The sequence below is a fragment of the Salmo trutta genome, chromosome 15, assembly GCF_901001165.1.
Source record: "Salmo trutta chromosome 15, fSalTru1.1, whole genome shotgun sequence".
NCBI classification, from domain to species: domain Eukaryota; kingdom Metazoa; phylum Chordata; class Actinopteri; order Salmoniformes; family Salmonidae; genus Salmo; species Salmo trutta.
Genome location: NC_042971.1, coordinates 55,795,493 through 55,818,328, shown reverse-complemented (window position 1 = coordinate 55,818,328; position 22,836 = coordinate 55,795,493). Strand labels below are relative to the sequence as shown.

General features: G+C 41.3%; 2 protein-coding genes across 3 annotated transcripts; one reads left to right on the top strand and one right to left on the bottom strand.

Annotated features, from left to right (window-relative positions):
• The first annotated feature begins 1,828 nt into the window (after positions 1-1,828).
• Positions 1,829-11,665, top strand: anxa3b (annexin A3b). The gene is made up of 14 exons (XM_029692222.1): positions 1,829-1,911; positions 2,802-2,832; positions 3,407-3,454; positions 3,536-3,623; positions 3,963-4,057; positions 4,226-4,339; positions 4,447-4,537; positions 5,082-5,161; positions 5,315-5,371; positions 5,621-5,714; positions 5,825-5,920; positions 6,009-6,067; positions 6,421-6,543; positions 11,223-11,665. Exons 2-14 carry the CDS (start codon positions 2,818-2,820, stop codon positions 11,280-11,282), a joined length of 1,020 nt encoding a protein of 339 aa, XP_029548082.1. The 5' UTR covers positions 1,829-1,911; positions 2,802-2,817; the 3' UTR covers positions 11,283-11,665.
• A 767-nt stretch (positions 11,666-12,432) lies between these two features.
• On the bottom strand, positions 12,433-21,545 carry LOC115149397 (progestin and adipoQ receptor family member 3-like). Of its 2 annotated transcripts, XM_029692224.1 has the most exons (8): positions 21,318-21,545; positions 17,770-17,905; positions 16,772-16,997; positions 16,390-16,552; positions 15,980-16,135; positions 15,615-15,812; positions 15,393-15,483; positions 12,433-15,262 (listed from the first exon to the last, which is right to left on the bottom strand). In XM_029692224.1, the coding sequence occupies exons 3-8, from the start codon at positions 16,954-16,956 to the stop codon at positions 15,108-15,110; spliced, it is 948 nt and encodes a 315-aa protein (XP_029548084.1). In that variant the 5' UTR covers positions 16,957-16,997; positions 17,770-17,905; positions 21,318-21,545; the 3' UTR covers positions 12,433-15,107. The 2 variants fall into 2 exon arrangements, with proteins under 2 accessions (XP_029548084.1, XP_029548083.1); XM_029692223.1 differs by lacking the exon at positions 17,770-17,905.
• Between the last annotated feature and the right edge of the window lie 1,291 nt (positions 21,546-22,836).

The window sequence follows — 22,836 nt, the reverse complement described above, 5'->3', positions numbered from 1 at the left end:
TTCACTGCACCTGCTTAAACATCGGCTAATCTGTGTAAGCAACAAATAAACATTGATTTAATTGTACATACCCTCTGTAGATTGAATTGTGCAGTAGCAAAGTTGACTTTGGCAAGGTAGAAGAGGAGACTTGAGTTCCAGGATCCGGTCGACGTAAAGATTTAAATGCAAATCTTTTCAGGATACAAGTAGTCATGTAAAAAGGCTAACAGCACCAGAGGCTAACATGGATGGGATAACAGCCCTAGTGTCCAACAGCAAATGGCTACAAAGACATAATGGCTTAGAAGCCAAATGGCCCAAGACTAGTCATTCTGAATTATAAACTGGGTGGCTCGAGCCCTGAATGCTGATTGGCTGAAAGCTGTGGTATACCAGACCGTACACCATGGGTATGACAAAACATTTATTTTTACTACACTAATTATGTTGGTTACCAGTTTATAATAGCAATAAGGCACGTCGGGAGTTTGTGATATATGGCCAATATACCAAGTGCTGTGTCCTAGCACTCCGTGTTGCGTCGTGCGTAAGAACAGCCCTTAGCCGTGGTATATTGGCCATATACCACACCCCCCGGGGCCTTATTGCTTAATTATACATTATATATTAAAACCAACTGATACAACTTTCAATTGAACAATGAGAACAGTGAGTCATTTGCTACTTTGAGTACAGATGGATGTTCCGTCAGTTCAAGGTTGGATTGTCACAAGTTGAGGATTGTGAGTAATTAAGCAGGTTACTCATGATATGATTGTAAGCAAAGACGTGTGAGGATATGACATCTTGGTCATCTGAGTCGCCCCCTCACACCTTCCTTCCATAGTATGATAACATGCCTCAAGTAAACAGTAGGTATTGCCTAGATACATCCTGAATGTTTGTAATACAGTCTGAAATGTGCAGGGTGTTGGAGTAGGGCCACTGGGTGCTATGAGATTGATTTAGCTCCCCCTATCCCCCTCATACCATACACAATTATATTATGGCTCAACTCACAATCGTAATGAAGGGACAGTTATGTGTCATCCTCACAGCTTTTAGTTATCTGCAAATACAGAAATAAGGTTTAGGGGTGTTGGCCTGAAATGACAAATGACAAGTTGTAAGTGGACTTTATACGTTGGGTGCGGCTGTCTATGTAAACAATATGAAATTGTTTCTCAGTCATGATAAACATAGCAGTAAGACATGTATCTAAAAAAAATACAATTTCCCACACCTTGTTTTGGTATCTAAAAGGTTTCACATTGACCATTGTTTTTGCAGGCATTTATTTTAATTTCATTAATTAATTAGTAACTCAGTACTCTTTAGTCTTGGACAGACGTCTGCGACTGTTCCCTCACAGTGCAAATAGAACTTTGGACTCATTATTCCTACACGTGTATTATGTTAGATTCCTTAAGAGGGAGTGTCTCTATGGAGTATCTCTACAATACTGCATGCTTATGTTTCTCAAGTCATGTCCATTCAAACGCATTCATTATATTGGATAGACAGTGGCTACACGACTCTGGGATATTTTCACCAGGACACTGTTGTTAAATTTGTTAAATATTTTGTCAAAGAGAAACATAACAGCGACTAATCATCGTCAGGTTGTGATCAGCTGATACAATGTATCACCGAGTGACGGTTATGCAGTGCAACAATGTAATAATGTTGTCCAACAATGTATTTGCAAATCCAGTATCATCATGACAGCTAATACAAATGCACCAGGACCACCATAATTGATCCTATTAGTATGACTGTACCACAGATGTATTTGACTGTTCTATCCGTTTAAAAACGAGGAGGGATTTGGGGATATTCCCGGTAGTGACTTCATTTCCCTTGGTGCCAATGTGCGTTGGCTTCTGCACTCTAGTAAAAAGGTGTGGCCAGTTGGGAACTATAGCTCAGGTAAGGCGAAACAGCTTTTTCTGGGTTTTAACTAATTATAAAACGGAATATGTAAGACTATCGAAGGTATGGCACGCTATTGTTCAAGTTTAGTGAAGTGCGTCAAGTAGTATACTGTGATTATTTCTCTCGACAAGAATTCGTTTCAACTGTCACCAGATGTGATATAGTCTATCATAATCTTCGAAAAATATTTGGTGTATTTAAAACCGTTAACGTACGCAATTGATTTAGATGAAATGCGTAAAGTAACACACCTACCATAGTTCTCGAAAACCCATTCTCTCCTTAGGGTTTTCACTGGTTAACTTCGCCCACGACTGGATCCTTGAACTGTAATTCTGAAGCTGTTTTAATTTTTAGAAATGTCAATGATCGCTTGCGAAACTGTTTTAGAAGAAAAACATATGCCCCTTTCTGATATCAGCAATAAATAATCTTTCAAATGGAAATGATACTTACTGTAGCAGATTTTCACAGAGACAAACTGTGGGCCTCCAGTTGAACTCCAGTTCCGCGTCCACACAGGTGTTCGACATGTTAAATAACTAATAGGTACAAGTTGTCAGCTCTGTCTTACATAACCAAGCCCTAACCTTTACCCTATAAAGGTCTGTAGTAATTTAACCTTTTTATGACTTCTTGCTGATATGAAAGATGTGTTCTTTATGTCTCCAAAACCATACTGCAAGGGGTGTGTTGTACCCCGGGAAGAAGATGGCGTTAGTGTGTATGAATGGGCAAACCGACCAGTACGGTGGAATGTGCAACGTTGCACTGTCATTGTAGACGGATTTGGAATTGCTGTACAAATTAGGCCTATGCAGAGCATAATCAAAGAAATATACATCTATGAATTGTTACCCAGCTCTTTCCCCCCTCAATTGTAGAATATCCACTGCTGCAATGGCCAATGTTTGGGTAAGTTACCAGATATGTCACTCTAATTTCTGTAACGGAAATATATATATATTTTGTTTTAGATGATTGTTGGTTCTGTTTACACATCTCTAAGCCACTTCTCTCACTGGCCTGTGTTTGTTGGCTGCTTTCCAAGTACCTCCACTCCTCTACAGACTTGAGAGCAGACTGTCGTTTTTTTAAAATGAACCAAGACTCTTTCGAATACTTCCCAAATGTAAACTCTTCAACCCTTACCATGTACCTATGTTTGTCCTCTGTTGCGTGCCATTCTTAGTTTGCTGAAATCCATACGTTTTAATAAAACGTTAATCAAATATACCACATAAATTGTGCCAATTTAATCTTAACAAGGAAATAGTCGGTGGTTGTATTTGATTATTAAAGTAAGATTTTCAGCAAACAAAGACAGGCAACAACAGAGGTTAAAACATACAGACACGGTAAGTTTAAGAATTTACATTTTTTAAGTGTTGACACAGCGAGTCTGAGGTTCATTGGGGAAAATAACTCATTGGAGGATGACTGCTGATCTTTGTCAATAATGATCCTCTGGTGTAAATTTCCTTTTCAGGGTGACTTGGATCTCCTTTTGGATTCACCTTCCTCTTTGACAGTAACGGTAGGCCTACTAAGTTATACTTGTATTTCAACTATGGGCTATGTACCTTAATGTAATTAACTCGTTTTTGCGGTTTCTCAGTCCACTGCCCGAGGAACCATTAAAGAGAAAGCGGGATTCAAAGCAGCAGAAGATGTAGTTGCTCTACGGAAGGCCATAGAGGGAATAGGTAGGAATGTCAATCAATCCACCATACTCTCTAAGCTCTTCACTGTACTCTACCACATACCAACCAAGAAATAACTTATTTGATGCCTCATCATAGGAATTTTCACTTTGATAGGAATTTTCACTCCATGTGATCCAGTGTAGCTCAGTTGGTACAGCATGGCGCCTGCAACACCAGGGATGTGGGTTCAATTCCCACAGGGGACCAGTATGGAGAAATAAAAAACCGTATGAAAATGTATGCCCACACTACTGTAAGTCACTCTGGATGAGAGTGTCTGCTAAATTACTAAAATGTAACATTTCAGTTTCTATAAACATTGTGTGTGGATGTTCTCAGGTACCACTGAGAATACTCTAGTTGACGTTCTAACCGGGAGGAGCAACGCCCAGCGTCAGCTCATCTGTAAAGCGTACCAGGAAGCTGCCAACAGGGTACAACTATCCCTCTACTACTCAAAATATTAGCAGCATGATAGTTCTTCTAGAATTTATAGAAAACATCTTGTCCAGATATCTCTGAATATTGCATGAGTCAATATCCATCCCTGTTGATAACCCATGGCCTTTGACCGCCCCCCCCCCCCCCCCCCCCCCCCCCAGACATTAGTGGATGACCTGAAGGGGGACACCCATGGGGACTTTGAGGACTTGCTGGTTGCTCTGGTCACCCCTCCTGCTCTTTTCGACTGTCATGAGGTCATCAGAGCCATCAAGGTAAGGGACATTTATCTGTATTAGGTAACAATCTGGTACCAAACATTACTGTGAATGACCATTTATCATGTACTTTGTGCATACCTGCCTGTTACACACACACACAGGGTCCTGGGACAACTGAGGCAACTTTAACAGAGATATTTGCCTCAAGATCCAACAAGCAAATCAAGGCTCTATCTGATGCTTACTTAGCAGGTTAGTAGTCTCTAAACTATCTTAGTATGTACTACTAAGGTCTCCCAAGTGGTGCAGCAGTCTAAGGCACTGCAGCTCAGTGCTAGAGGCATTACTACAGACCCTGGTTCGATTCCAGGCTGTATCACAACTGGCCGTGATTGGGAGTCCTATAGGGCACAGCAACGTTTGGCCTAGCGTGGTTAGGGTTTGGCCGGGGTAGGCCAATATTTCGCCTAATTTCAGTTTGTGTGATAAAATAAGCTAGTATAGTGTAGATAATCATTGTACGATCCAAACCACTGTGAAATTATATTTTCCATAACGAAAAATATTGTTGTATTAGCTGTTTGAAGTATTACCAAAAGTAAAAGATGCAAAAACTAAATTTAAGAATGGGAAGCATAGAAATAGCACACGCAAAACAGATTTACTCTTCTTAGAATGATAGATCTATAACCCACAATTCTTAGTGAATTTGGTCGGTCGCCTAAAAAGTTACATATTAATTGATTGTCAGTCATCTGTTAGTTGGATACTAATAAGATATTGTATTTGACCACAGAAACTGGGCGATCGATGACTCATGACCTCAAGTCTGAGGTATCTGGGGACTATGCTACAACACTTCTCATCTTGGCTGAGGTAAAATGAGAACTTTATTGTCCCCAGGGGGAATTTGACTTGGACTTACAAGTAACAGTGGTATTTCTGTTACATAGTTTTTTTTCAGCTGCTTGTGACCTGTAAATCTTAGATTACTTTTTCAACTTTTCTGTTCTGTGTCTGTCATTTAAGGGAAAGCGAGATGAGAGTACGAATGTGGACACGGCTAAAGCTAAAGCGGACGCTAAGGTACATAAAGCTATAATGAATTTTGCAACCATGCTCAGTATTTCACTGGTCTTGGTTTTAAGCTTCCTTGGGAGTGACTCACTCAGACGTCCTGCCAAAGACTTGTCATCGTGAAGTGTGTACCTTAATGTAATTAAATATATTGGTTTGTTCCTCTTCCATGTTCTCTCACTCAAGCCAATGCACGATAATGCCTAACAAGTACTGCACTACCTCTGTCTCGCTGTCTGTGTCCCTCCCCCTCTCTAGGCCCTGTACGAGGCAGGAGAGAAGAAGTGGGGGACTGATGAAAGCAAGTTCATTGACATCCTGTGTCACCGGAGTGTTCCTCAGCTGAGACAGAGTTAGTAACCTTGGTCTAGCAAAGCACTGACGGACACAATACTGTAGTCTTGTCTTCTATGATGATGATGTAGGCTAACGAGATGCGTGTTTCTCTCCCTCCCCTTACAGCCCTAGTGGAGTATAAGGCCTTGAGCAACAAAACTCTACAGGAGAGCATTGAGAGGGAGATGTCAGGGAATCTAGAGGATCTACTGGTGGCTATTGGTACGAAGGACTATTCACAGGTCTTGTTGCCCATCACTCTCAAAGATGTCATGCACTGTTATTACTAACAAACCCTTTGACTTTCCAGTGAAATGTGTGAAGAGTGTTCCTGCCTACCTGGCTGAGAGACTGTTCAAAAGCACAAAGGTGAGCAGAAGTCTTCCTGTTTATGCATTTTACAAATTGCTTATGGTATACATTTTTCTTTTTTAAGGCTCATGCAGCTCATGTACTATTCTCCACCCGCACAGCCCAATGGGATACAAGGTCATAGTGCACGGTGCCTAGTCTGATGTCAGATCTGTTTGTGCTGTCTTGACAACTCCTATGGTCATTGTCATACCAAACTGCACAAGAATGGCCATCTGATTTTCTTAAACTGCGCAAACAGATCTGGGACTGACATTTTTTGGTTTAATTTCTTCTAATCCAGTGGGCTCCGGTGGTGTAGAATGTTAATCTGTGGGGTTTTGGGATTAATCCAGTGGTTGTGTGTTCAGGGCGTGGGGACCACAGAGTCCATTCTGACCAGGATAATGGTTGGCCGCTCTGAGATGGACATGCTGGACATCAGGGCAGAGTTCAAAAAGCTGTTTGGTTGTTCTCTCTACTCCACCATCAAGGTATTTGCTGATAATCTTGCTGACTGGTAACATACTTGTCCCATAGCTACATTTCATGGGGTCAGTTTTCAATTTTTTACAGCTCGATTTGTTTTGACCAATTTAGTTACAGTGCATTCAAAGTATTCAGACCCCTTGACTTTTTCCACATTTTATGTTACAGCCTCATTTTGAAATGGATTAAATTGATTTTCCCCTCAATCTACACACAATACCCCATAATGACATCACAATACCCCATAATGCCTTCCTCACCATCTTAAATAAGCATGCCCCTTTCAAGAAATTTAGAACCAGGAACAGATATAGCCCTTGGTTCTCCCCAGACCTGACTGCCCTTAACCAACACAAAAATATCCTGTGGCGTTCTGCATTAGCATCGAACTGCCCCCGCGATATGCAACTTTTTAGGGAAGTTAGAAACCAATACACACAGGCAGTTAGAAACGCCAAGGCTAGCTTTTTCAAACAGAAATTTGCTTCGTGCAACTCCAACTCTAAAAAGTTCTGGGACATTGTAAAGTCCATGGAGAATAAGAACACCTCCTCCCAACTGCCCACTGCACTGAGGATAGGAAACTCTGTCACCACCGATAAGCCCACTATAATTGAGAATTTCAATAAGCACTTTTCTACGGCTGGCCATGCTTTCCACCTAACTACCCCTACTGCATTCAACATCACTGCACCCCCCACAGCTACTCGCCCAAGCCTCCCCCATTTCTCCTTCTCCCAAATCCATTCAGCTGATGTTCTGAAAGAGCTGCAAAATCTGGACCCCTACAAATCAGCTGGGCTTGACAATCTGGACCCTTTCTTTCTAAAATTATCTGCCGAAATTATTGCAACCCCTATTACTAGCCTGTTCAACCTCTCTTTCGTGTCGTCTGAGATTCCCATAGATTGGAAAGCAGCTGCTGTCATCCCCCTCTTCAAAGGAGGTGAAACTCTTGACCCAAATTGCTACAGACCTATATCCATCCTACCCTGCCTTTCTAAGGTCTTCGAAAGCCAAGTCAACAAACAGATTACCGACTATTTCGAATCCCATCGCACCCTCTCCGCTATGCAGTCTGGTTTCAGAGCTGGTCATGGGTGCACCTCAGCCACGCTCAAGGTCCTAAACGACATCGTAACCGCCATCGATAAGAAACAATACTGTGCTGCCGTATTCATTGACCTGGCCAAAGCTTTTGACTCTGTTAATCACCATATCCTCATCGGCAGACTTAGTAGCCTTGGTTTCTCAAACGATTGCGTCGCCTGGTTCACCAACTACTTCTCTGACAGAGTTCAGTGTGTCAAATCGGAGGGCCTACTGTCTGGACCTCTGGCAGTCTCTATGGGGGTACCACAGGGTTCAATTCTTGGGCCAACTCTTTTCTCTGTATACATAAATGATGTCGCTCTTGCTGCTGGTGAATCTCTGATCCACCTCTACGCAGACGACACCATTCTGTATACTTCTGGCCCTTCTTTGGACACTGTGTTAACAAACCTCCAGACGAGCTTCAATGCCATTAAACTCTCCTTCCGTGGTCTCCAACTGCTCGTAAACACAAGTAAAACTAAATGCATGCTCTTCAACCGATCGCTGCCTGCACCTGCCCGCCCATCCAGCATAACTTCTCTGGACGGTTCTAACTTAGAATTTGTGGACAACTACAAATACCTAGGTGTCTGGTTAGACTGTAAACTCTCCTTCCAGACTCACATCAATCATCTCCAATCCAAAGTGAAATCTAGAATTGGCTTCCTATTTCGCAACAAAGCATCCTTCACTCATGCTGCCAAACATACCCTCGTAAAACTGACCATCCTACCAATCCTCGACTTCGGCGACGTCATTTACAAAATAGCCTCCAATACCCTACTCAGACTGCATCCAGCTTGTTATCACAGTGCCATCCGTTTTGTCACCAAAGCCCCATATACAACCCACCACTGCGACCTGTATGCTCTCGTTGGCTGGCCTTCACTTCATAATCGTCGCCAAACACATTGGCTCCAGGTCATCTACAAGACCCTGCTAGGTAAAGTCCCCCCTTATCTCCGCTCACTGGTCACCATAGCAGCACCCACCTGTAGCACGCGCTCCAGCAGGTATATCTCTCTGGTCACCCCTAAAGCCAACTCCTCCTTTGGTCGTCTCTCCTTCCAGTTCTCAGCTGCCAATGACTGGAACGAACTACAAAAATCTCTAAAACTGGAAACACTTATCTCCCTCACTAGCTTTAAGCACCAGCTGTCAGAGCAGCTCACAGATCTCTGCACCTGTACATAGCCCATCTTTAATTTAGCCCAAACTACTACCTCTTCCCCTACTGTATTTATTTATTTTATTTATTTTGCTCCTTTGCACCATATTATTTATATTTTAACTTTTAACTTTCTTCAAACTACAAATCTACCATTCCAGTGTTTTTCTTGCCATACTTTATTTACTTTGCCACCATGGCATTTTTTGCCTTTACCTCCCTTATCTCACATCATTTGCTCACATTGTATATAGTCTTATTTTTTTCTACTGCATCATTGATTGTATGTTGTTTTACTCCATGTGTAACTCGGTGTTTTTCTATGTTGTCGAACTGCTTTGCTTTATCTTGGCCAGGTCGCAATTGTAAATGAGAACTTGTTCTCAACTTGCCTACCTGGTTAAATAAAGGTGAAATAAATAAATAAAAATAAAAAATAAATAAATAAAATAATGACATCACAATACCCCATAATGACATCACAATACCCCATAATGACAAAGGAAAAAAACAGGTTTTTAGATTTTTTTGCTAATATCAAAAATAAACACATTTACATAAGTATTCAGACCCTTTACTTAGTCCAATGTTGAAGCACGTTTGGTAGTGATTACAGCCTCAAGTCTTCTTGGGTATGACTCTACAAGTGTGGCACACCTGTATTTGGAGAGTTCTTTTCTGCAGATCCTCTCAAGCTCTGTCGGGTTGGATGGGAGTGTCGCTGCACAGCTATTTTCAGGTCTCTCCAGAGTTGTTCGATTGGGTTTAAGTCCGGGCTCTGGCTGGGCCACTGAAGGACATTCAGTCTTGTCCTGAAGCCACTCCTGCATTGTCTTGGCTGTGTGCTTAGGGTCGTTGTCCTGTTGGAAGTTGAACCTTTGCCCCAGTCTGAGGTCCTGAGTGCTCTGTAGCAGATTTTCATCAAGGATCTCTCTGTACTTTGCTCCGTTCATCTTTGCCTTGATCCTGACTAGTCTCCCAGTCCCTGCCGCTAAAAAACATCCCCACAGCATGATGCACGTCTATCACTCCAGTGTTTAATTGCTAAATTGTAATTACTTTGCCACTATGGCCTATTTATTGCCTTACCTCCCTAATCTTACCTCATTTGCACACACTGTATATAGAGTTTTCTATTGTGTTATTGACTGTATGTTTGTTTATTCCATGTGTAACTCTTTGTCACACTGCTTTGCTTTATCTTGGCCTGGTCGCAGTTGTAAATGAGAACTTGTTCTCAACTGGTCGACCTGGTTAAATAAAGGTGAAATAAATATAAAATGCTGCCACCACCATGCTTCACCGTAGGAATGGTGCCAGACGTACTCCAGACGTACCGCTTGACATTCAGGCCAAAGAGTTCAGTCTTGGTTTCATCAGACCAGAGAATGTTGTTTCTCATGGTCTGAGAGTCTTTAGGTGCCTTTTGGCAAACTCCAAGCGGGCTGTCATGTGCCTTTTACTGAGGAGTGGCATCTGTCTGCCCACTCTACCATAAAGGCCTGATTGGTGCCGTGCTGCAGAGATGGTTGTCCTTCTGGAAGGTTTTTCCATCTCCACAGAGGAACTGGAGCTCTGTCAGAGTGACCATCTGGTTCTTGGTCACCTCCCTGACCAAGGCCCTTCTCCCCCGATTGCTCAGTTTGGCCGCGCGGCCAGCTTTAGGAAGAGTCTTGGTGGTTTCAAACTTCTTCCATTTAAGAATGATGGAGACCACTGTGTTCTTGGGGACCTTCAATGCTGCAGAATTTATTTTGGTACCCTTTCCCAGATCTGTGCCTCGACAGAATGCTGTCTTGGTTTTTGCTCAGACATGGACTGTCAACTGTGGGACCTTGTATAGACAGGTGTGTGTCTTGCCAAATCATGTCCAATCAATTGAGTTTACCACAGGTGGACTCCAAGTTGTAGAAACATCTCAAGGATGATCAATGGAAACAGGATACACCTGAGCTCAATTTCGAGTCTCATAGCAAAAGGTCTGAATACTTATTTACATAAGGTATTTCTGTCTTCGCTTTGTCATTATGGGGTATTGTGTGTATATTTATGGGAGGAATATTTAATCAATTTTATAATAAGGCTGTAACGTAACAATGTGGAAAAAGGCAAGGTGTCTAAATACTTTCTGAATGCACTGTATCTGCTGATTTTTATTTAATGGCTGCTGAAATAAACATGATTGGAATTTATTTATTTTCAACCCTACCTCTATCTTGTGATTTTATTATTTGGTCAGCCAATCTTATCTGCATGCGATTGCGAATCAGACCTTTTATTGTAATTTGGAGAATTGTTTTGGGTGGCAACACTGAAGATTCTCTGGAGTAAATGACGATTGACTAATAGGATCTGTGAAATTGATCATACTCTGTGTCATAGCCATGTAAAAGTCCTCTCCATCCCTGTGTTCAATTGTAGTCTGAAACTGCTGGAAGTTATGGACAAGCTCTGCTGAAGCTGTGTGGTGAAGAGGACTAAGGTCCTGTCTACTCGGCATTGAGGAACCTCCCACTGACGCATCATAACAATGTGAAGGCTGCAGTGCACTGCACAGGTTCCAGTTATTATAGATACTCACTGTGTTACCCTGAGAAACATAGATATGTTTCTTTCAATGTTCACAATGTTTGACATTGTGATGTGTAACCTGGAACATGTCGTATGTTCAGCCAGTCCAGACACACTCCAGGATTCCTTAGCCAGAGTCCCCTATTTCTGTTTCATGTATTTCCAACATTTACATTCCTTAATGCATCTCATTAAGACAAACCTTTATTGGTATTATCCAAATTATTAATGATATTAAGAAGGAAGGTATTCTGTTATTGTATGAGAAGTACTATTAAAAATGTTTACTAACAGTTGCTTGTCATGTGGTCTTTTGTCCAGTGGGTGGTGATAAAGCATATCTGCAGAATACCATGTTGATCAACAATCAGTGATTCAGTCTAGAAATGTTATGTTCAGTTTTCTTGTAAAGTGGTTTTACAAAGACTTGAATTGGATTTGCTAACAATAACTGACAATGCTTCTGAATCAGATGTGAAATTTAGTTTTTCTTTTAATACAAAGCCCAGATCTCACGTTGTAATCCTCAATAATGTTGACATGTAATGCAGTGATTAAGCAGTGAAAGCTGTTTAGTCTAATTCTGATATAATTTATGAATGGTATTTTACATGGCATGAATATTTAATCTCTGTCTGCACCTGAGAATAAAGACAATATGTCAAGTGAGACAAAGCGTGATAAATCCTCTTGCTCTGCAATGTTTTGCCAACACTGTCGTGAAGAAAGATATGCTTAGTCATGACCTCAGGCAAGACGGTCTAATCTGGAGATTTGTTGTCTGTTGGGAGTATCTAACTCTAACCCTTTCTTACAAAATTCCAATTAGTAGCTGTAGGAAAAGAACAATGGCTGTAGATTATAATCCCTCAATTTGCGCTGGGAGGTCAGATTACAACAAACTGTAGAATGGGATTAATTGAAAATAAAAGTTAACGAGAGACTATGCTCTCGTTAACTTTGAGGAGGATGCCATTTTCTAATAACTGTATATAGCCACAAGTGAAAGTAAATGAGAGTAATGGCTTCTTTTTTCTGACAATTGAATTCAACAATGACATTCCTTTTAGGCATTCTTTATTAATTTATAATACTCAAGACATGTCATATTACAGATAGATTAAAATAATGTGCCCTTTTAGTCAGTGCATTCCAGCATTCAAAAGTAAGTCCATCAATAATGCCAGAATGAATTGAAAAACAAATGTTGGACAACCAAAGACCGACATTATAGCAACCATGTAAAATACAGTGAAATAATTAAAGGCATACTTGAAACAAAAGCTAATTTACAAACAAGGCTAATGAACAGTCATTACAGGCTGTGAATGTCACAGTGGGCCTTTAACGGCTGTGATATGTTCTGAGCATCATTATCTGACGAGGTCGAATGACCTCTATGGGTATTAGCTACACAGTAGGAGATCTACAATACAGGAGGCTGGTGAGGGGAGGACGGCTCATAACAATGGTATTAAAACACTTGTGTCATTCCATCAAATCAATTCCAGCCATTACTATAAGCTCGTCCCCCCCAATTAAGGTGCCACCAGCCACCTGTGATCTACAGGACACCATATTGTGCATAGATAGACCTGTCAGTAATGTGATTGTAAAACCGTACAGTATTAGTCATACAATAGATAATACTGGCCTCTAAAGTATTTGTTCTTATGCAGTTGTTCACACACCCCTGTACTATATAGTAAGCACCATCAGCGGGGTTGCAAAAACTGGGTGCAACCAGTTTTCAGTGGAAATGGAAGAGCCTGTGACGCACTTCAGATTTTGGACACTTAAAAAGGCGACGCTCCATCTTAACTCCTCCTTCACATTTACTGGATTGGTTGAACAGTGCACAAGAGAACCTCCCACAAATTAAAAAAATAATTCTCATCAGGACCAGAATGTGGGGTATCCTACTCAAGTGTTTCTTTTACGTCGCTACGTTACGTCGCTAAGTTAGGTCGCTACGTTAGGTTATATAGTAAGTGACTAGAGGGACGGATTCATAAATAGTCTATTAACAAACAAATTAAAGCAAGGGTCATTTCCTTCCAATCTATTTCATTGGGTTTATGTTTAAATGTAACCAACTCTCTAAACAGTTCCTGAATCAGCCCTTAGATTCAAGTGGATTGTGAGAGGAAGGGGGTCAGTTGACCACTAATACTAAAAGTAACCCCAACATTAATGAAATACATTAAGATAACTACTCAGCCCCACCATTAATGAAATACAGTAAGATAACTACTCAACCCCACCATTAATGAAATACAGTAAGATAACTACTCAGCCCCACCATTAATGAAATACAGTAAGATAACTACTCAACCCCACCATTAATGAAATACAGTAAGATAACTACTCAACCCCACCATTAATGAAATACAGTAAGATAACTACTCAGCCCCACCATTAATGAAATACAGTAAGATAACTACTCAGTCCCACCATTAATGAAATACAGTAAGATAACTACGCAGGCAAAAATAACTGAACATAGGCTCTATGTTCGGTTTCCAAAGGATATATATTCTTGATTGCACATAAACCCTTGTAAAGTCCCATGTGCTCAAGAAAGCATTTCAAGAAGTACCATTTCACAGCATGTAACATTCAAACAGTAGCTTACATGCAAATTAATAGATACAAATCAGGTTAAAAAAACAATCCTGAATATGAAAAGATAATTGGAGATTCACAGAACATGTTCAGTTGAAGCTGTACTGTGTGTCCTAGTGACTTCACCAAGACTGGTCCCAGGTCTGTTTGTGCCATCTTACTTCCCAGACCTGCGACCAGGCTATGACTGACATGTCTTTCCTTCTTATAACCTGGCCTTACAGAAGTCTCAGCACAAAGCAGATACGATTGCATACCACCAATCGCAATCCTTAAAACCAGGGAGATGGTTCCACTCTTTTACTCGTTCGCTCTTTCTACAGACATCTGCAAGGTCTAACGGTGTGGTTATAGTTGTTCTGGTAGGGAGGCTATGCTCTTGTCTGCTTGACTGGGCATCTGTATGATAGAATTCTAGAGGTCTGTAGTCTTTTTTAATTGCATCGAGTGGCTACAGTACAGGCGGATGTTGCTCAGTTGGTGGCTGGGCCAGCTTGAGGCTCTAGTCACTGCTTGTGTAGCAATCTGGTCTCTCAGCATTTTGTATTATTCTGTACGTAATTCTGAGACACTTCATTTAGTATGATATGTTACGTTTTGTATTGTATGTATTCATTTGTGGATGTCATCATCCACTTCGTATGATAAGTTATGAATTACAATTTGGATGATATGTTAAGAATTTGCTAAATGTACAATTTGTTATGAATCTGTAAATGTACAATATGTTACGAATTTGCAAAACGTATGATATGTTACGAATACCAATTAGTTGTACCTAACGTTAGCTAGCTGGCTAATGTTAGCTAGTTTAGGGTTACGGGTTAAGGTTCGGCGTTAGGTTAAAGGGTTAAAATTAGGGGAAGAGCTTGCGAAAAGAGTTAGGGGAAGGGTTAGCTAACATGCTAAGTAGTTTCAAAGTAGCTAAAAAGTTGTAAGTAGTTGAAAAGTTGCTAAAGTTGTCTGTGACAGAATTTTGAACACACAACCTTTTGGATAGCTAGACATTCACGTTATACGCCCACCCATCCACCTCGACCAACCACCCATACCAAACGTAATATATCATACTAATTTGAGTGTACCGAATTTACTTTTACTATGTTACGTCTAGTCTATGAGACCAGGCTGGGTGTAGAAAGGAGGGCAGGGCTGGCTGTGCCTGAATTTCATTATATACACTGCAGTCTGGTGCCACCAGTAGAGCAAAAACACCACAAGGACATGCCACACCTGGTGGCTGGCACCCAGATAGTTCAGTTGACCTGTGGAGGTCAAAGTGCATCACAAGGTCACTTGAGCAAGACAAGGTGCACTTAATCACATGAGTGGTTATTTGCTATGCAAGGTAATTTGTAATATTGTGGAATAGATGTGTCAAGCATGAAGGCTCACCTGGGAAGCAGCGTTCTGGGATTTTAGAGATGTAAAAGAGGAACGCAGCTCCAGCTATCAAATACATCACAATCACACGAGGGAGGAACAACTGCAGACAGAGAGAACAGATGGTAAGGGTAACAATACTTGACTCTGATGCATAATTGTACTGTTTATGAATGTGTTATGAAGTCAACACACTTTCAAATAAAGTGTTATTTCAGGAATCTGTTGCCTCACCTGGACGACAGCTGAGCCGAGGCCTTCATTGAGCCAGACCCAGTGGCCGGCGGGGATGATCCCGTAGCCAGCCACGGAGCAGAAGATGGCAGTACGCTGGTGTCGCCACTCCTTAGAGTGGTAGTGAGGGTGGATCTGAGCTAAGAACACGGCCAATATCAACGCTAGAGCAGTCACCAGGTACACCTGTCTCCAGAACTATTGATGAGAGAAAAGGGGTGGGGGTAGTAGACAGGAAACGGGGAAAGATATGTGGGGAGGAGATGGGATTTCAGAGCCAGTTTGCACAGGTATATATTTACAGAAACAAACAGTATGAGTGGAAAAAGAAAACAAATAATGGAATGTATTATTGTCCAACATACAGTGATGCAGTAGAAGGCATAGAAGACCCCTGGAATGTAACAGCCCAGGATTCCCACAGAGATTCCAGCATAGTCCAGCGCCAACCAGCGGTGACACGTCTTCTCTGAGAGGTGGCAGGAGAACATGTGATACCCTGCAGAACACAGCATACACACCTAGAAAAACAGGTCAAATACACCAGCATTACTTCTCCTGAACACAGCATACACACCTAGAAAAACAGGTCAAATACACCAGCATTACTTCTCCTGAACACAGGTTAGACCTGTAAACCACAACAAAATAAGACTGACAGATAGCTGTGACCTCTCGCTTTCTTTCTTTCTTTCTTTCACTCTCTTTCTTTCTGTCCGTCTCTTTCTTTCTGTCCGTCTCTCTCTCACTCTCACCCACCCACCCAAACACACACCTGAAAGCAGAAGAGTGCTATGCAGTAGATTACATAGTCTTCTCTGTTGGCACCTGAAGCCGGCAGGACTGTAGACATGTCATTCACCCCCAGTAGGAAGAACAGGAGGAAACCCAACAGATGAGTCCATATGTTGACTGTTTCATTGGACAGCACAAAGATGCTAGAGGGGTGGAAAACAATACACAACAACTAGCCTGGTTCCAGATCTGTTTGTGCTGTCTTGCCAACTGCTATGGTAATTTTGTTTGACATGACAATAACCATATGAATTGGCAAGACAGTACAGACCTGGGACCAGGCTATACAACAACTAGCAACAACATTGTACAACAACGTACAACTTTACATTGAGCTTAGCTATATTATTCTCTTGACATACCTTTTTAAGCAAAGTTTGGATTGTAAGCGGGCTCTGTATCCATCTGTAATATATGGGTTTTCCTTCATGAATAACGGGATCTGTTCAAATGTGTACAGGCGGATTCCCCTTGGCATAAGGACGGGCCAGTAACTGGCCAGCCACTGGTAACTTCCCAGGAGTAACTTGAGGAGTTTATGAGGCATTTTGGAACATCAGATTTCACGGTTCTGGCACAGGTTTAAGGCTGAAAAGATGAAAGGGGCACAATAGGGTAAAGTTATGGCATGGCACTAAGGTGTCACTGCAATCAAAGATTGGCCGAAGATACCCACCCTACCATTATGCTTGTTTACACAGCTGCACTGGGGTCTAAACGCAATCATGGTTACATTAAGACACTGTGGAGCCGGCAGGCGATAAGGGTCGGAAAACGTACCTCAATTAAGGACTGCAAGTTGTACCTTCATCCACACTTCATCCACACTGAAAAACTGGAAAAACAGCCCTTTGTGTTATCATGCTAGCTAACATCAGCCAAAGCAGCCATTATGGAATGGCACGTGGCGTTGAACAACAAAGGAGGTGATTGGCTGACCCTACATTCCAAAATGACTGCGGTGGCTACTGCTAGCTAGCATGAGCACAAAAAGGGCAGTTTTCTGGGAAAATTTGCAGTATTTCAATCTTCACGATGTATCAGTGTGGATAAAGGTCAAATTTAGTGGCATATCCCATCCTGCATTGAGGTATGTTTTCCGATCCATATCTCGCGCCAGCTCCACAATGTCTTAAAAGCTGATTTTATGGTCAATCCGAGTCTGTAGTGGCTGTACAGCATTTACAGCGATGCGGCCTCAGCAGAAGTCAAAGCATTCATACTTCTTGAGCTTCGGGCAGCTGTCATACACATCCAATAAATTGGTCTGCACCACACCACTCGTAGTGATTCAGGATTAATCTCTATAGCCATCCAGCTAATTACGAGCAACTGGCTAAACAAAAAGAAAAGTCCTTACCTCTTCTGAGTTGTTGGAGTCCGTTTCCCGGTGCTTGACATAGCTCAGCCAAAATAGCATGAAGTAAAAAGGATGCACCGTTTCCCCACCTGCATCTCCATCCCGAATCTCCTCATTGGCCCCCAGCAAAATCAGCCTACATTTAGGCTGTAGTTTATATGTGTATTTCACACTATATGTTTGTATGGAGGTCAACCCCAATACATGTTCATGTCATCAATCAACTGCATTACAGTTTAAAACGACTTTGACTACACCACCAATTTCTGTATGCTAGCTATGCTAACCTGATTATACAAACGGGAGTTAGCATTTACTAGTCACATTTTCTAAACCTGAAAAGGGACAACATCTAAATGTTATGCAGCGAAAACAGCCAAATATATCTACATCTGATTTTAGTAACCACATTGTGGGTCTGTTACAATACATCAATCATGACGGATTTCACAAATATCCACTTTCTTAGATCAGATTTGTTGAATGTGCGCCAATCCATTGCCCTTCTATCCCCCACGGTCTGTATTCCATTGACCTCTTTACTGCATCTACAGTTGAAGTCGGAAGTTTACATACACCTAAACTCAATTTTTCACAATTCCTGACATTTAATCCTTGTAACAATTCCCTGTCTTAGGTCAGTTAGCATCACCACTTTATTTTAAGAATGTGAAATGTCAGAATAATAGTAGAGAGAATTACTTATTTCAGCTTTTATTTCTTTCATCACATTCCCAGTGGGTCAGAAGTTTACATACACTCAATTAGTATTTGGTAGCATTGCCTTTAAATTGTTTAACTTGGGTCAAACGTTTTTGGTAGCCTTCCAAAAGCTTCCCACAATAAGTTGGGTGAATTTTGGCCCATTCCTCTTGACAGAGCTGGTGGAACTGAGTCAGGTTTGTAGGCCTCCTAGCTCGCACACGCTTTTTCAGTTCTGCCCAAAAATGTTCTATAGGATTGAGGTCAGGGCTTTGTGATGGCCACTGCAATACCTTGACTTTGTTGTCCTTTAGCCATTTTGCCACAACTTTGGAAGTATGCTTGGGGTCATTGTCCATTTGGAAGACCCATTTGCGACCAAGCTTTAACTTCCTGACTGATGTCTTGAAATGTTGCTTCAATATATCCACATAATTTTCCTGCCTCATGATGCCATATATTTTGTGAAGTGCACCAGTCCCTCCTATAGCAAAGCACCCCCACAACATGATGCTGCCACCCCCGTGCTTCACGGTTGGGATGGTGTTCTTTGGCTTGCAAGCCTCCCTCTTTTTCCTTCATACGTAACGATGGTCATTATGGCCAAACAGTTCTATTTTTGTTTCATCAGACCAGAGGACATTTCTCCATGTGCAGTTGCAAACCGTAGTCTGGCTTTTTTTATGGTGATTTTGAAGCAGTGGCTTCTTCCTTGCTGAGCAGCCTTTCAGATTATGTCGATATAGGACTCGTTTTACTGTGGATATAGATACTTTTGTACCTGTTTCCTCACAAGGTCCTTTGCTGTTGTTCTGGGATTGATTTGCACTTTTCACACCAAAGTATGTTCATCTCTAGCAGACAGAATGCGTCTCTTTCCTGAGCGGTTTGATGGCTGCATGGTCCCATGGTGTTTATACTTGCGTACTATTGTTTGTACAGATGAACGTGGTACCTTCAAGCATTTGGGAATTGCTCCCAAGGATGAACCAGACTTGTGGAGGTCTACAATTGTTTTTCTGAGGTCTTGGCTGATTTCCTTTGATTTTCCCATGATGTCAAGCAAAGAGGCACTGAGCTTGAAGGTAGGCCTTGAAATACATCCACAGGTACACCTTCAATTGACTTAAATGATGTCAATTAGCCTATCCGCAGCTTCTAAAGCCATGACATAATTTTCTGGAATTTTCCAAGCTGTATAAAGGCACAGTCAACTTAGTGTATGTAAACTTCTGACCCACTGGAATTGTGATACAGTGAATTATAAGTGACATAATCTGTCTGTAAACAATTGTTGAAAAAATGACTTGTGTCATGCACAAAGTAGATGTCCTAACCGACTTGCCAAAACTATAGTTTGTTAACAAGAAATTTGTGGAGTGGTTGAAAAATGAGTTTTAATGACTCCAACCTAGGGCGGCACACAATTTGCCCAGCGTCGCCGTGGTAGGCCGGCATTATAAATGAGAATTTATTCTTAACTGACTTGCCTAGTTAAATAAAGGTAAAATAAATAATAATAGGAATACAGTTGAAGTTGGAAGTTTACATACACAATGTAAACTTCCATGTAAACTTCCAACTTCAACTGTATTCCTATTATTATTTATTTTACCTTTATTTAACTAGGCAAGTCAGTTAAGAATAAATTGTCATTTATAATGACTGCCTACCCCGGCAAATTGTGTGCCGCCCTATGGGACTCCCAATCACGGCCAGATGTGATACAGCCTGGATTCAAACCAGGGACTGTAGTGATGCCGCTTGCACTGAGATGCAGTGCCTTAGACCACTGCGCCACTCGGAAGCTTCCTCCACAATGTCTTTCCAGGAGTTCAAACTTATTTTTGTGTCTTTGAAATCCATACATAAAGATGTATTATATTGCTGAATTTGTTCTGATAGTCCTTCGTCAAAGTTCTCCATGTGTTTTTGTGAAGTAAGCGAGTTTGTGTTTATACAGGATGAACTGCCCCCCACCTACCATCAACTAATCATGTGGAGCTATATGCAGTGCTTGACTTGGACTGAAATAGCTGCCGGTACTCAATTTTTGTGCCGGTACGGTTTATATGTGCAGCAGCTCTACAATACTTTTGAGCTAATATTCTATAAGAGGAACAGGAGCTCAAGCAGTAGAAAATGTGAGTTGCCGGTACTAGTGGGTAGCCTAGTGGTTAGAGCGTTGGGCCAGGAACTGGAAGGTTGCTGGATCGAACGCCGAGCTGACGAGGTAAAAATCTGTCGTTTTGAACAAAGCAGTTCAACCAATGTTCCCTGCGTGCCGAAGACATTGATTAAGGCAGCCCCCTGCACCTCTCTGGGTTAAATGTGGAAGATATGTTCAGTTGGACAACTGACTAGGTATCCCCCCTTTCCCTACTCAGCTCCTGACAATATTAAGCACTGGCTACGTTGAGCCCTATGTATTGCCATATGGAGCTAGATTTGGCCTTTGCAAGCCTCCAGAGGCTATGCAATTTTGCATCATAACCTCCACATGGAGCCTCCTGATGGCATTGACAGATCAATAATAAATTAGCTTTTAATGTAACCATGATTGCGTTCCGACCCCAGTGCAGCTCAGTGTAAACAAGCATAATGGTAGGGGTCAGTATATTCTGGCAAGCATAACGTTAGATCGCTTTTCTAGGAAAGACAAATAGAGGATCTGAACCTATGACTAATAAAATTGGCAAGTCAACATGCTTTTGGTAATAGATCATTTATTGGAATAAATCAGAGCTAAGCGATCGATCAAAATATATGCATTCCTTTTGCATTCCAACTTGAAATTTAGCCGGACATGCTAGCATGCGGAATTGATCTCGCAGAGAGAAAATTACCTTTTGTTGCATGCTATCGATGGCTACGTGGTGTCATCTAGCTACAATACACCTTACTTTGTGATTTAGCAAGCTATTAATACAATATTTTAAGCAGCTGGCTAACCCAGCAGCTCATGCTTGAAAATACATAAGCACAAAACAAAAAAACAGAGTTCTGAAATTACACAATGGACATGGCTGCGCAAATCGTGCCCGAGGACCCCCTCTCTGGACTTTATAAACTGCCTGAATACAATACGATCAAAGACAGTAACTCTGTGATACGATTTCATGAACACCAGTTTAAGTCTGGTTGGCTCCAAATATCTTATCATAAATAAAAGCTTTTTTTATGGCCCATCTGGATATTATGGAAATGACCCAAATAGCCAAATGTATATGATTTATGATACAGCTACAGCTACTGCAATGATTTCATTTTACTACAATGGATAGCTACACTGAAGAGATAGAAAGATATGAACAAGTCAATTTATTGAAGAATATAGAATATTATTTGTAAAAAAATGATGTGGTATTTATCCAAATACATAATCTAAATCAATTATTTGGATTTCCAATAGCCTAGTACTCAAGTGCTGAGATCAGTTTGGCCGTGTTCCTCGATTGGCTTTGATTGCCGAAAAAGGTGTCCAAGCTGTCCCCCCAAAAAGTATGCAGCAGACTAGGGGAGAACATAGAGATAGATAGATAGATAGATAGATAGATAGATAGATAGATAGATAGATAGATAGATAGATAGATAGATAGATAGATAGATAGATAGATAGATAGATAGATAGATAGATAGATAGATAGGTAGGTAGGTAGGTAGGTAGATAGATAGGTAGGTAGATAGATAGATAGATAGATAGATAGATAGATAGATAGATAGATAGATAGATAGATAGATAGATAGATAGAGGACTCATCTGGGACAGCATGGACAGCCGCAGCGCCATTGTGGCTACAACCCATAGGAAACCCCATCCAGATGACTATTTTGACTACTTTAAAATGGAGGAAGCATGGTGGATGCCCTCAAAAGCGCTGCCCACGCTAAAATAGCATTTTGGCCACTAGAGGCATCGATCATTCTCTATGGAGGAGAACGCTTGCTCCCTCTTGAAGTCACGGAAGTTCAAGACCGACCGCTATATATATATTTTTGGGGACCGACTGCTGTACTGCAGGCATTTGTTAGCAGAACTATGCCCCATTATAGTGAATGGAAAAATGTATATATTTGTGTAAAAAAATTAAATCGAAGACAATTATGATACCAATAATTTATTGTAATATACCAGATCTATGTCCATGAAACAATTTATTTAAATCGCTAACAGAAGAAGTTATAAGGATAATTTAGTTGCTAATAGCAGCCAGCAGTAGACTACCCAGGTTGGCCTTCTGCTTGAGTTACTGAGGTAGCGTGCAACATCACTTTCTGGAGTAGCCAGAAATACAGTCCTTTTGAGGAGATGGGAAACTCCATTGCAATCGTATTAACGCCTATTGTGTACGTTGCCCATTGTAC

What these genes read in the sequence shown, in the direction of transcription:
- anxa3b (XM_029692222.1), top strand. An exon ending in AGGTCATCAGAGCCATCAAG is followed by an intron (nt 4,340 to 4,446) that starts GTAAGGGACATT and finishes ACACACACACAG; the next exon opens with GGTCCTGGGACAACTGAGGC. An exon ending in CTCTCTACTCCACCATCAAG is followed by an intron (nt 6,544 to 11,222) that starts GTATTTGCTGAT and finishes GTTCAATTGTAG; the next exon opens with TCTGAAACTGCTGGAAGTTA.
- LOC115149397 (XM_029692224.1), bottom strand. Translation starts at nt 16,956, where the DNA reads ATGCCTCATAAACTCCTCAAGTTACTCCTGGGAAGTTACCAGTGGCTG. An exon ending in TCGGCTCAGCTGTCGTCCAG is followed by an intron (nt 15,484 to 15,614) that starts GTGAGGCAACAG and finishes CTCTGTCTGCAG; the next exon opens with TTGTTCCTCCCTCGTGTGAT. An exon ending in CCCAGAACGCTGCTTCCCAG is followed by an intron (nt 15,263 to 15,392) that starts GTGAGCCTTCAT and finishes TGACCTCCACAG; the next exon opens with GTCAACTGAACTATCTGGGT.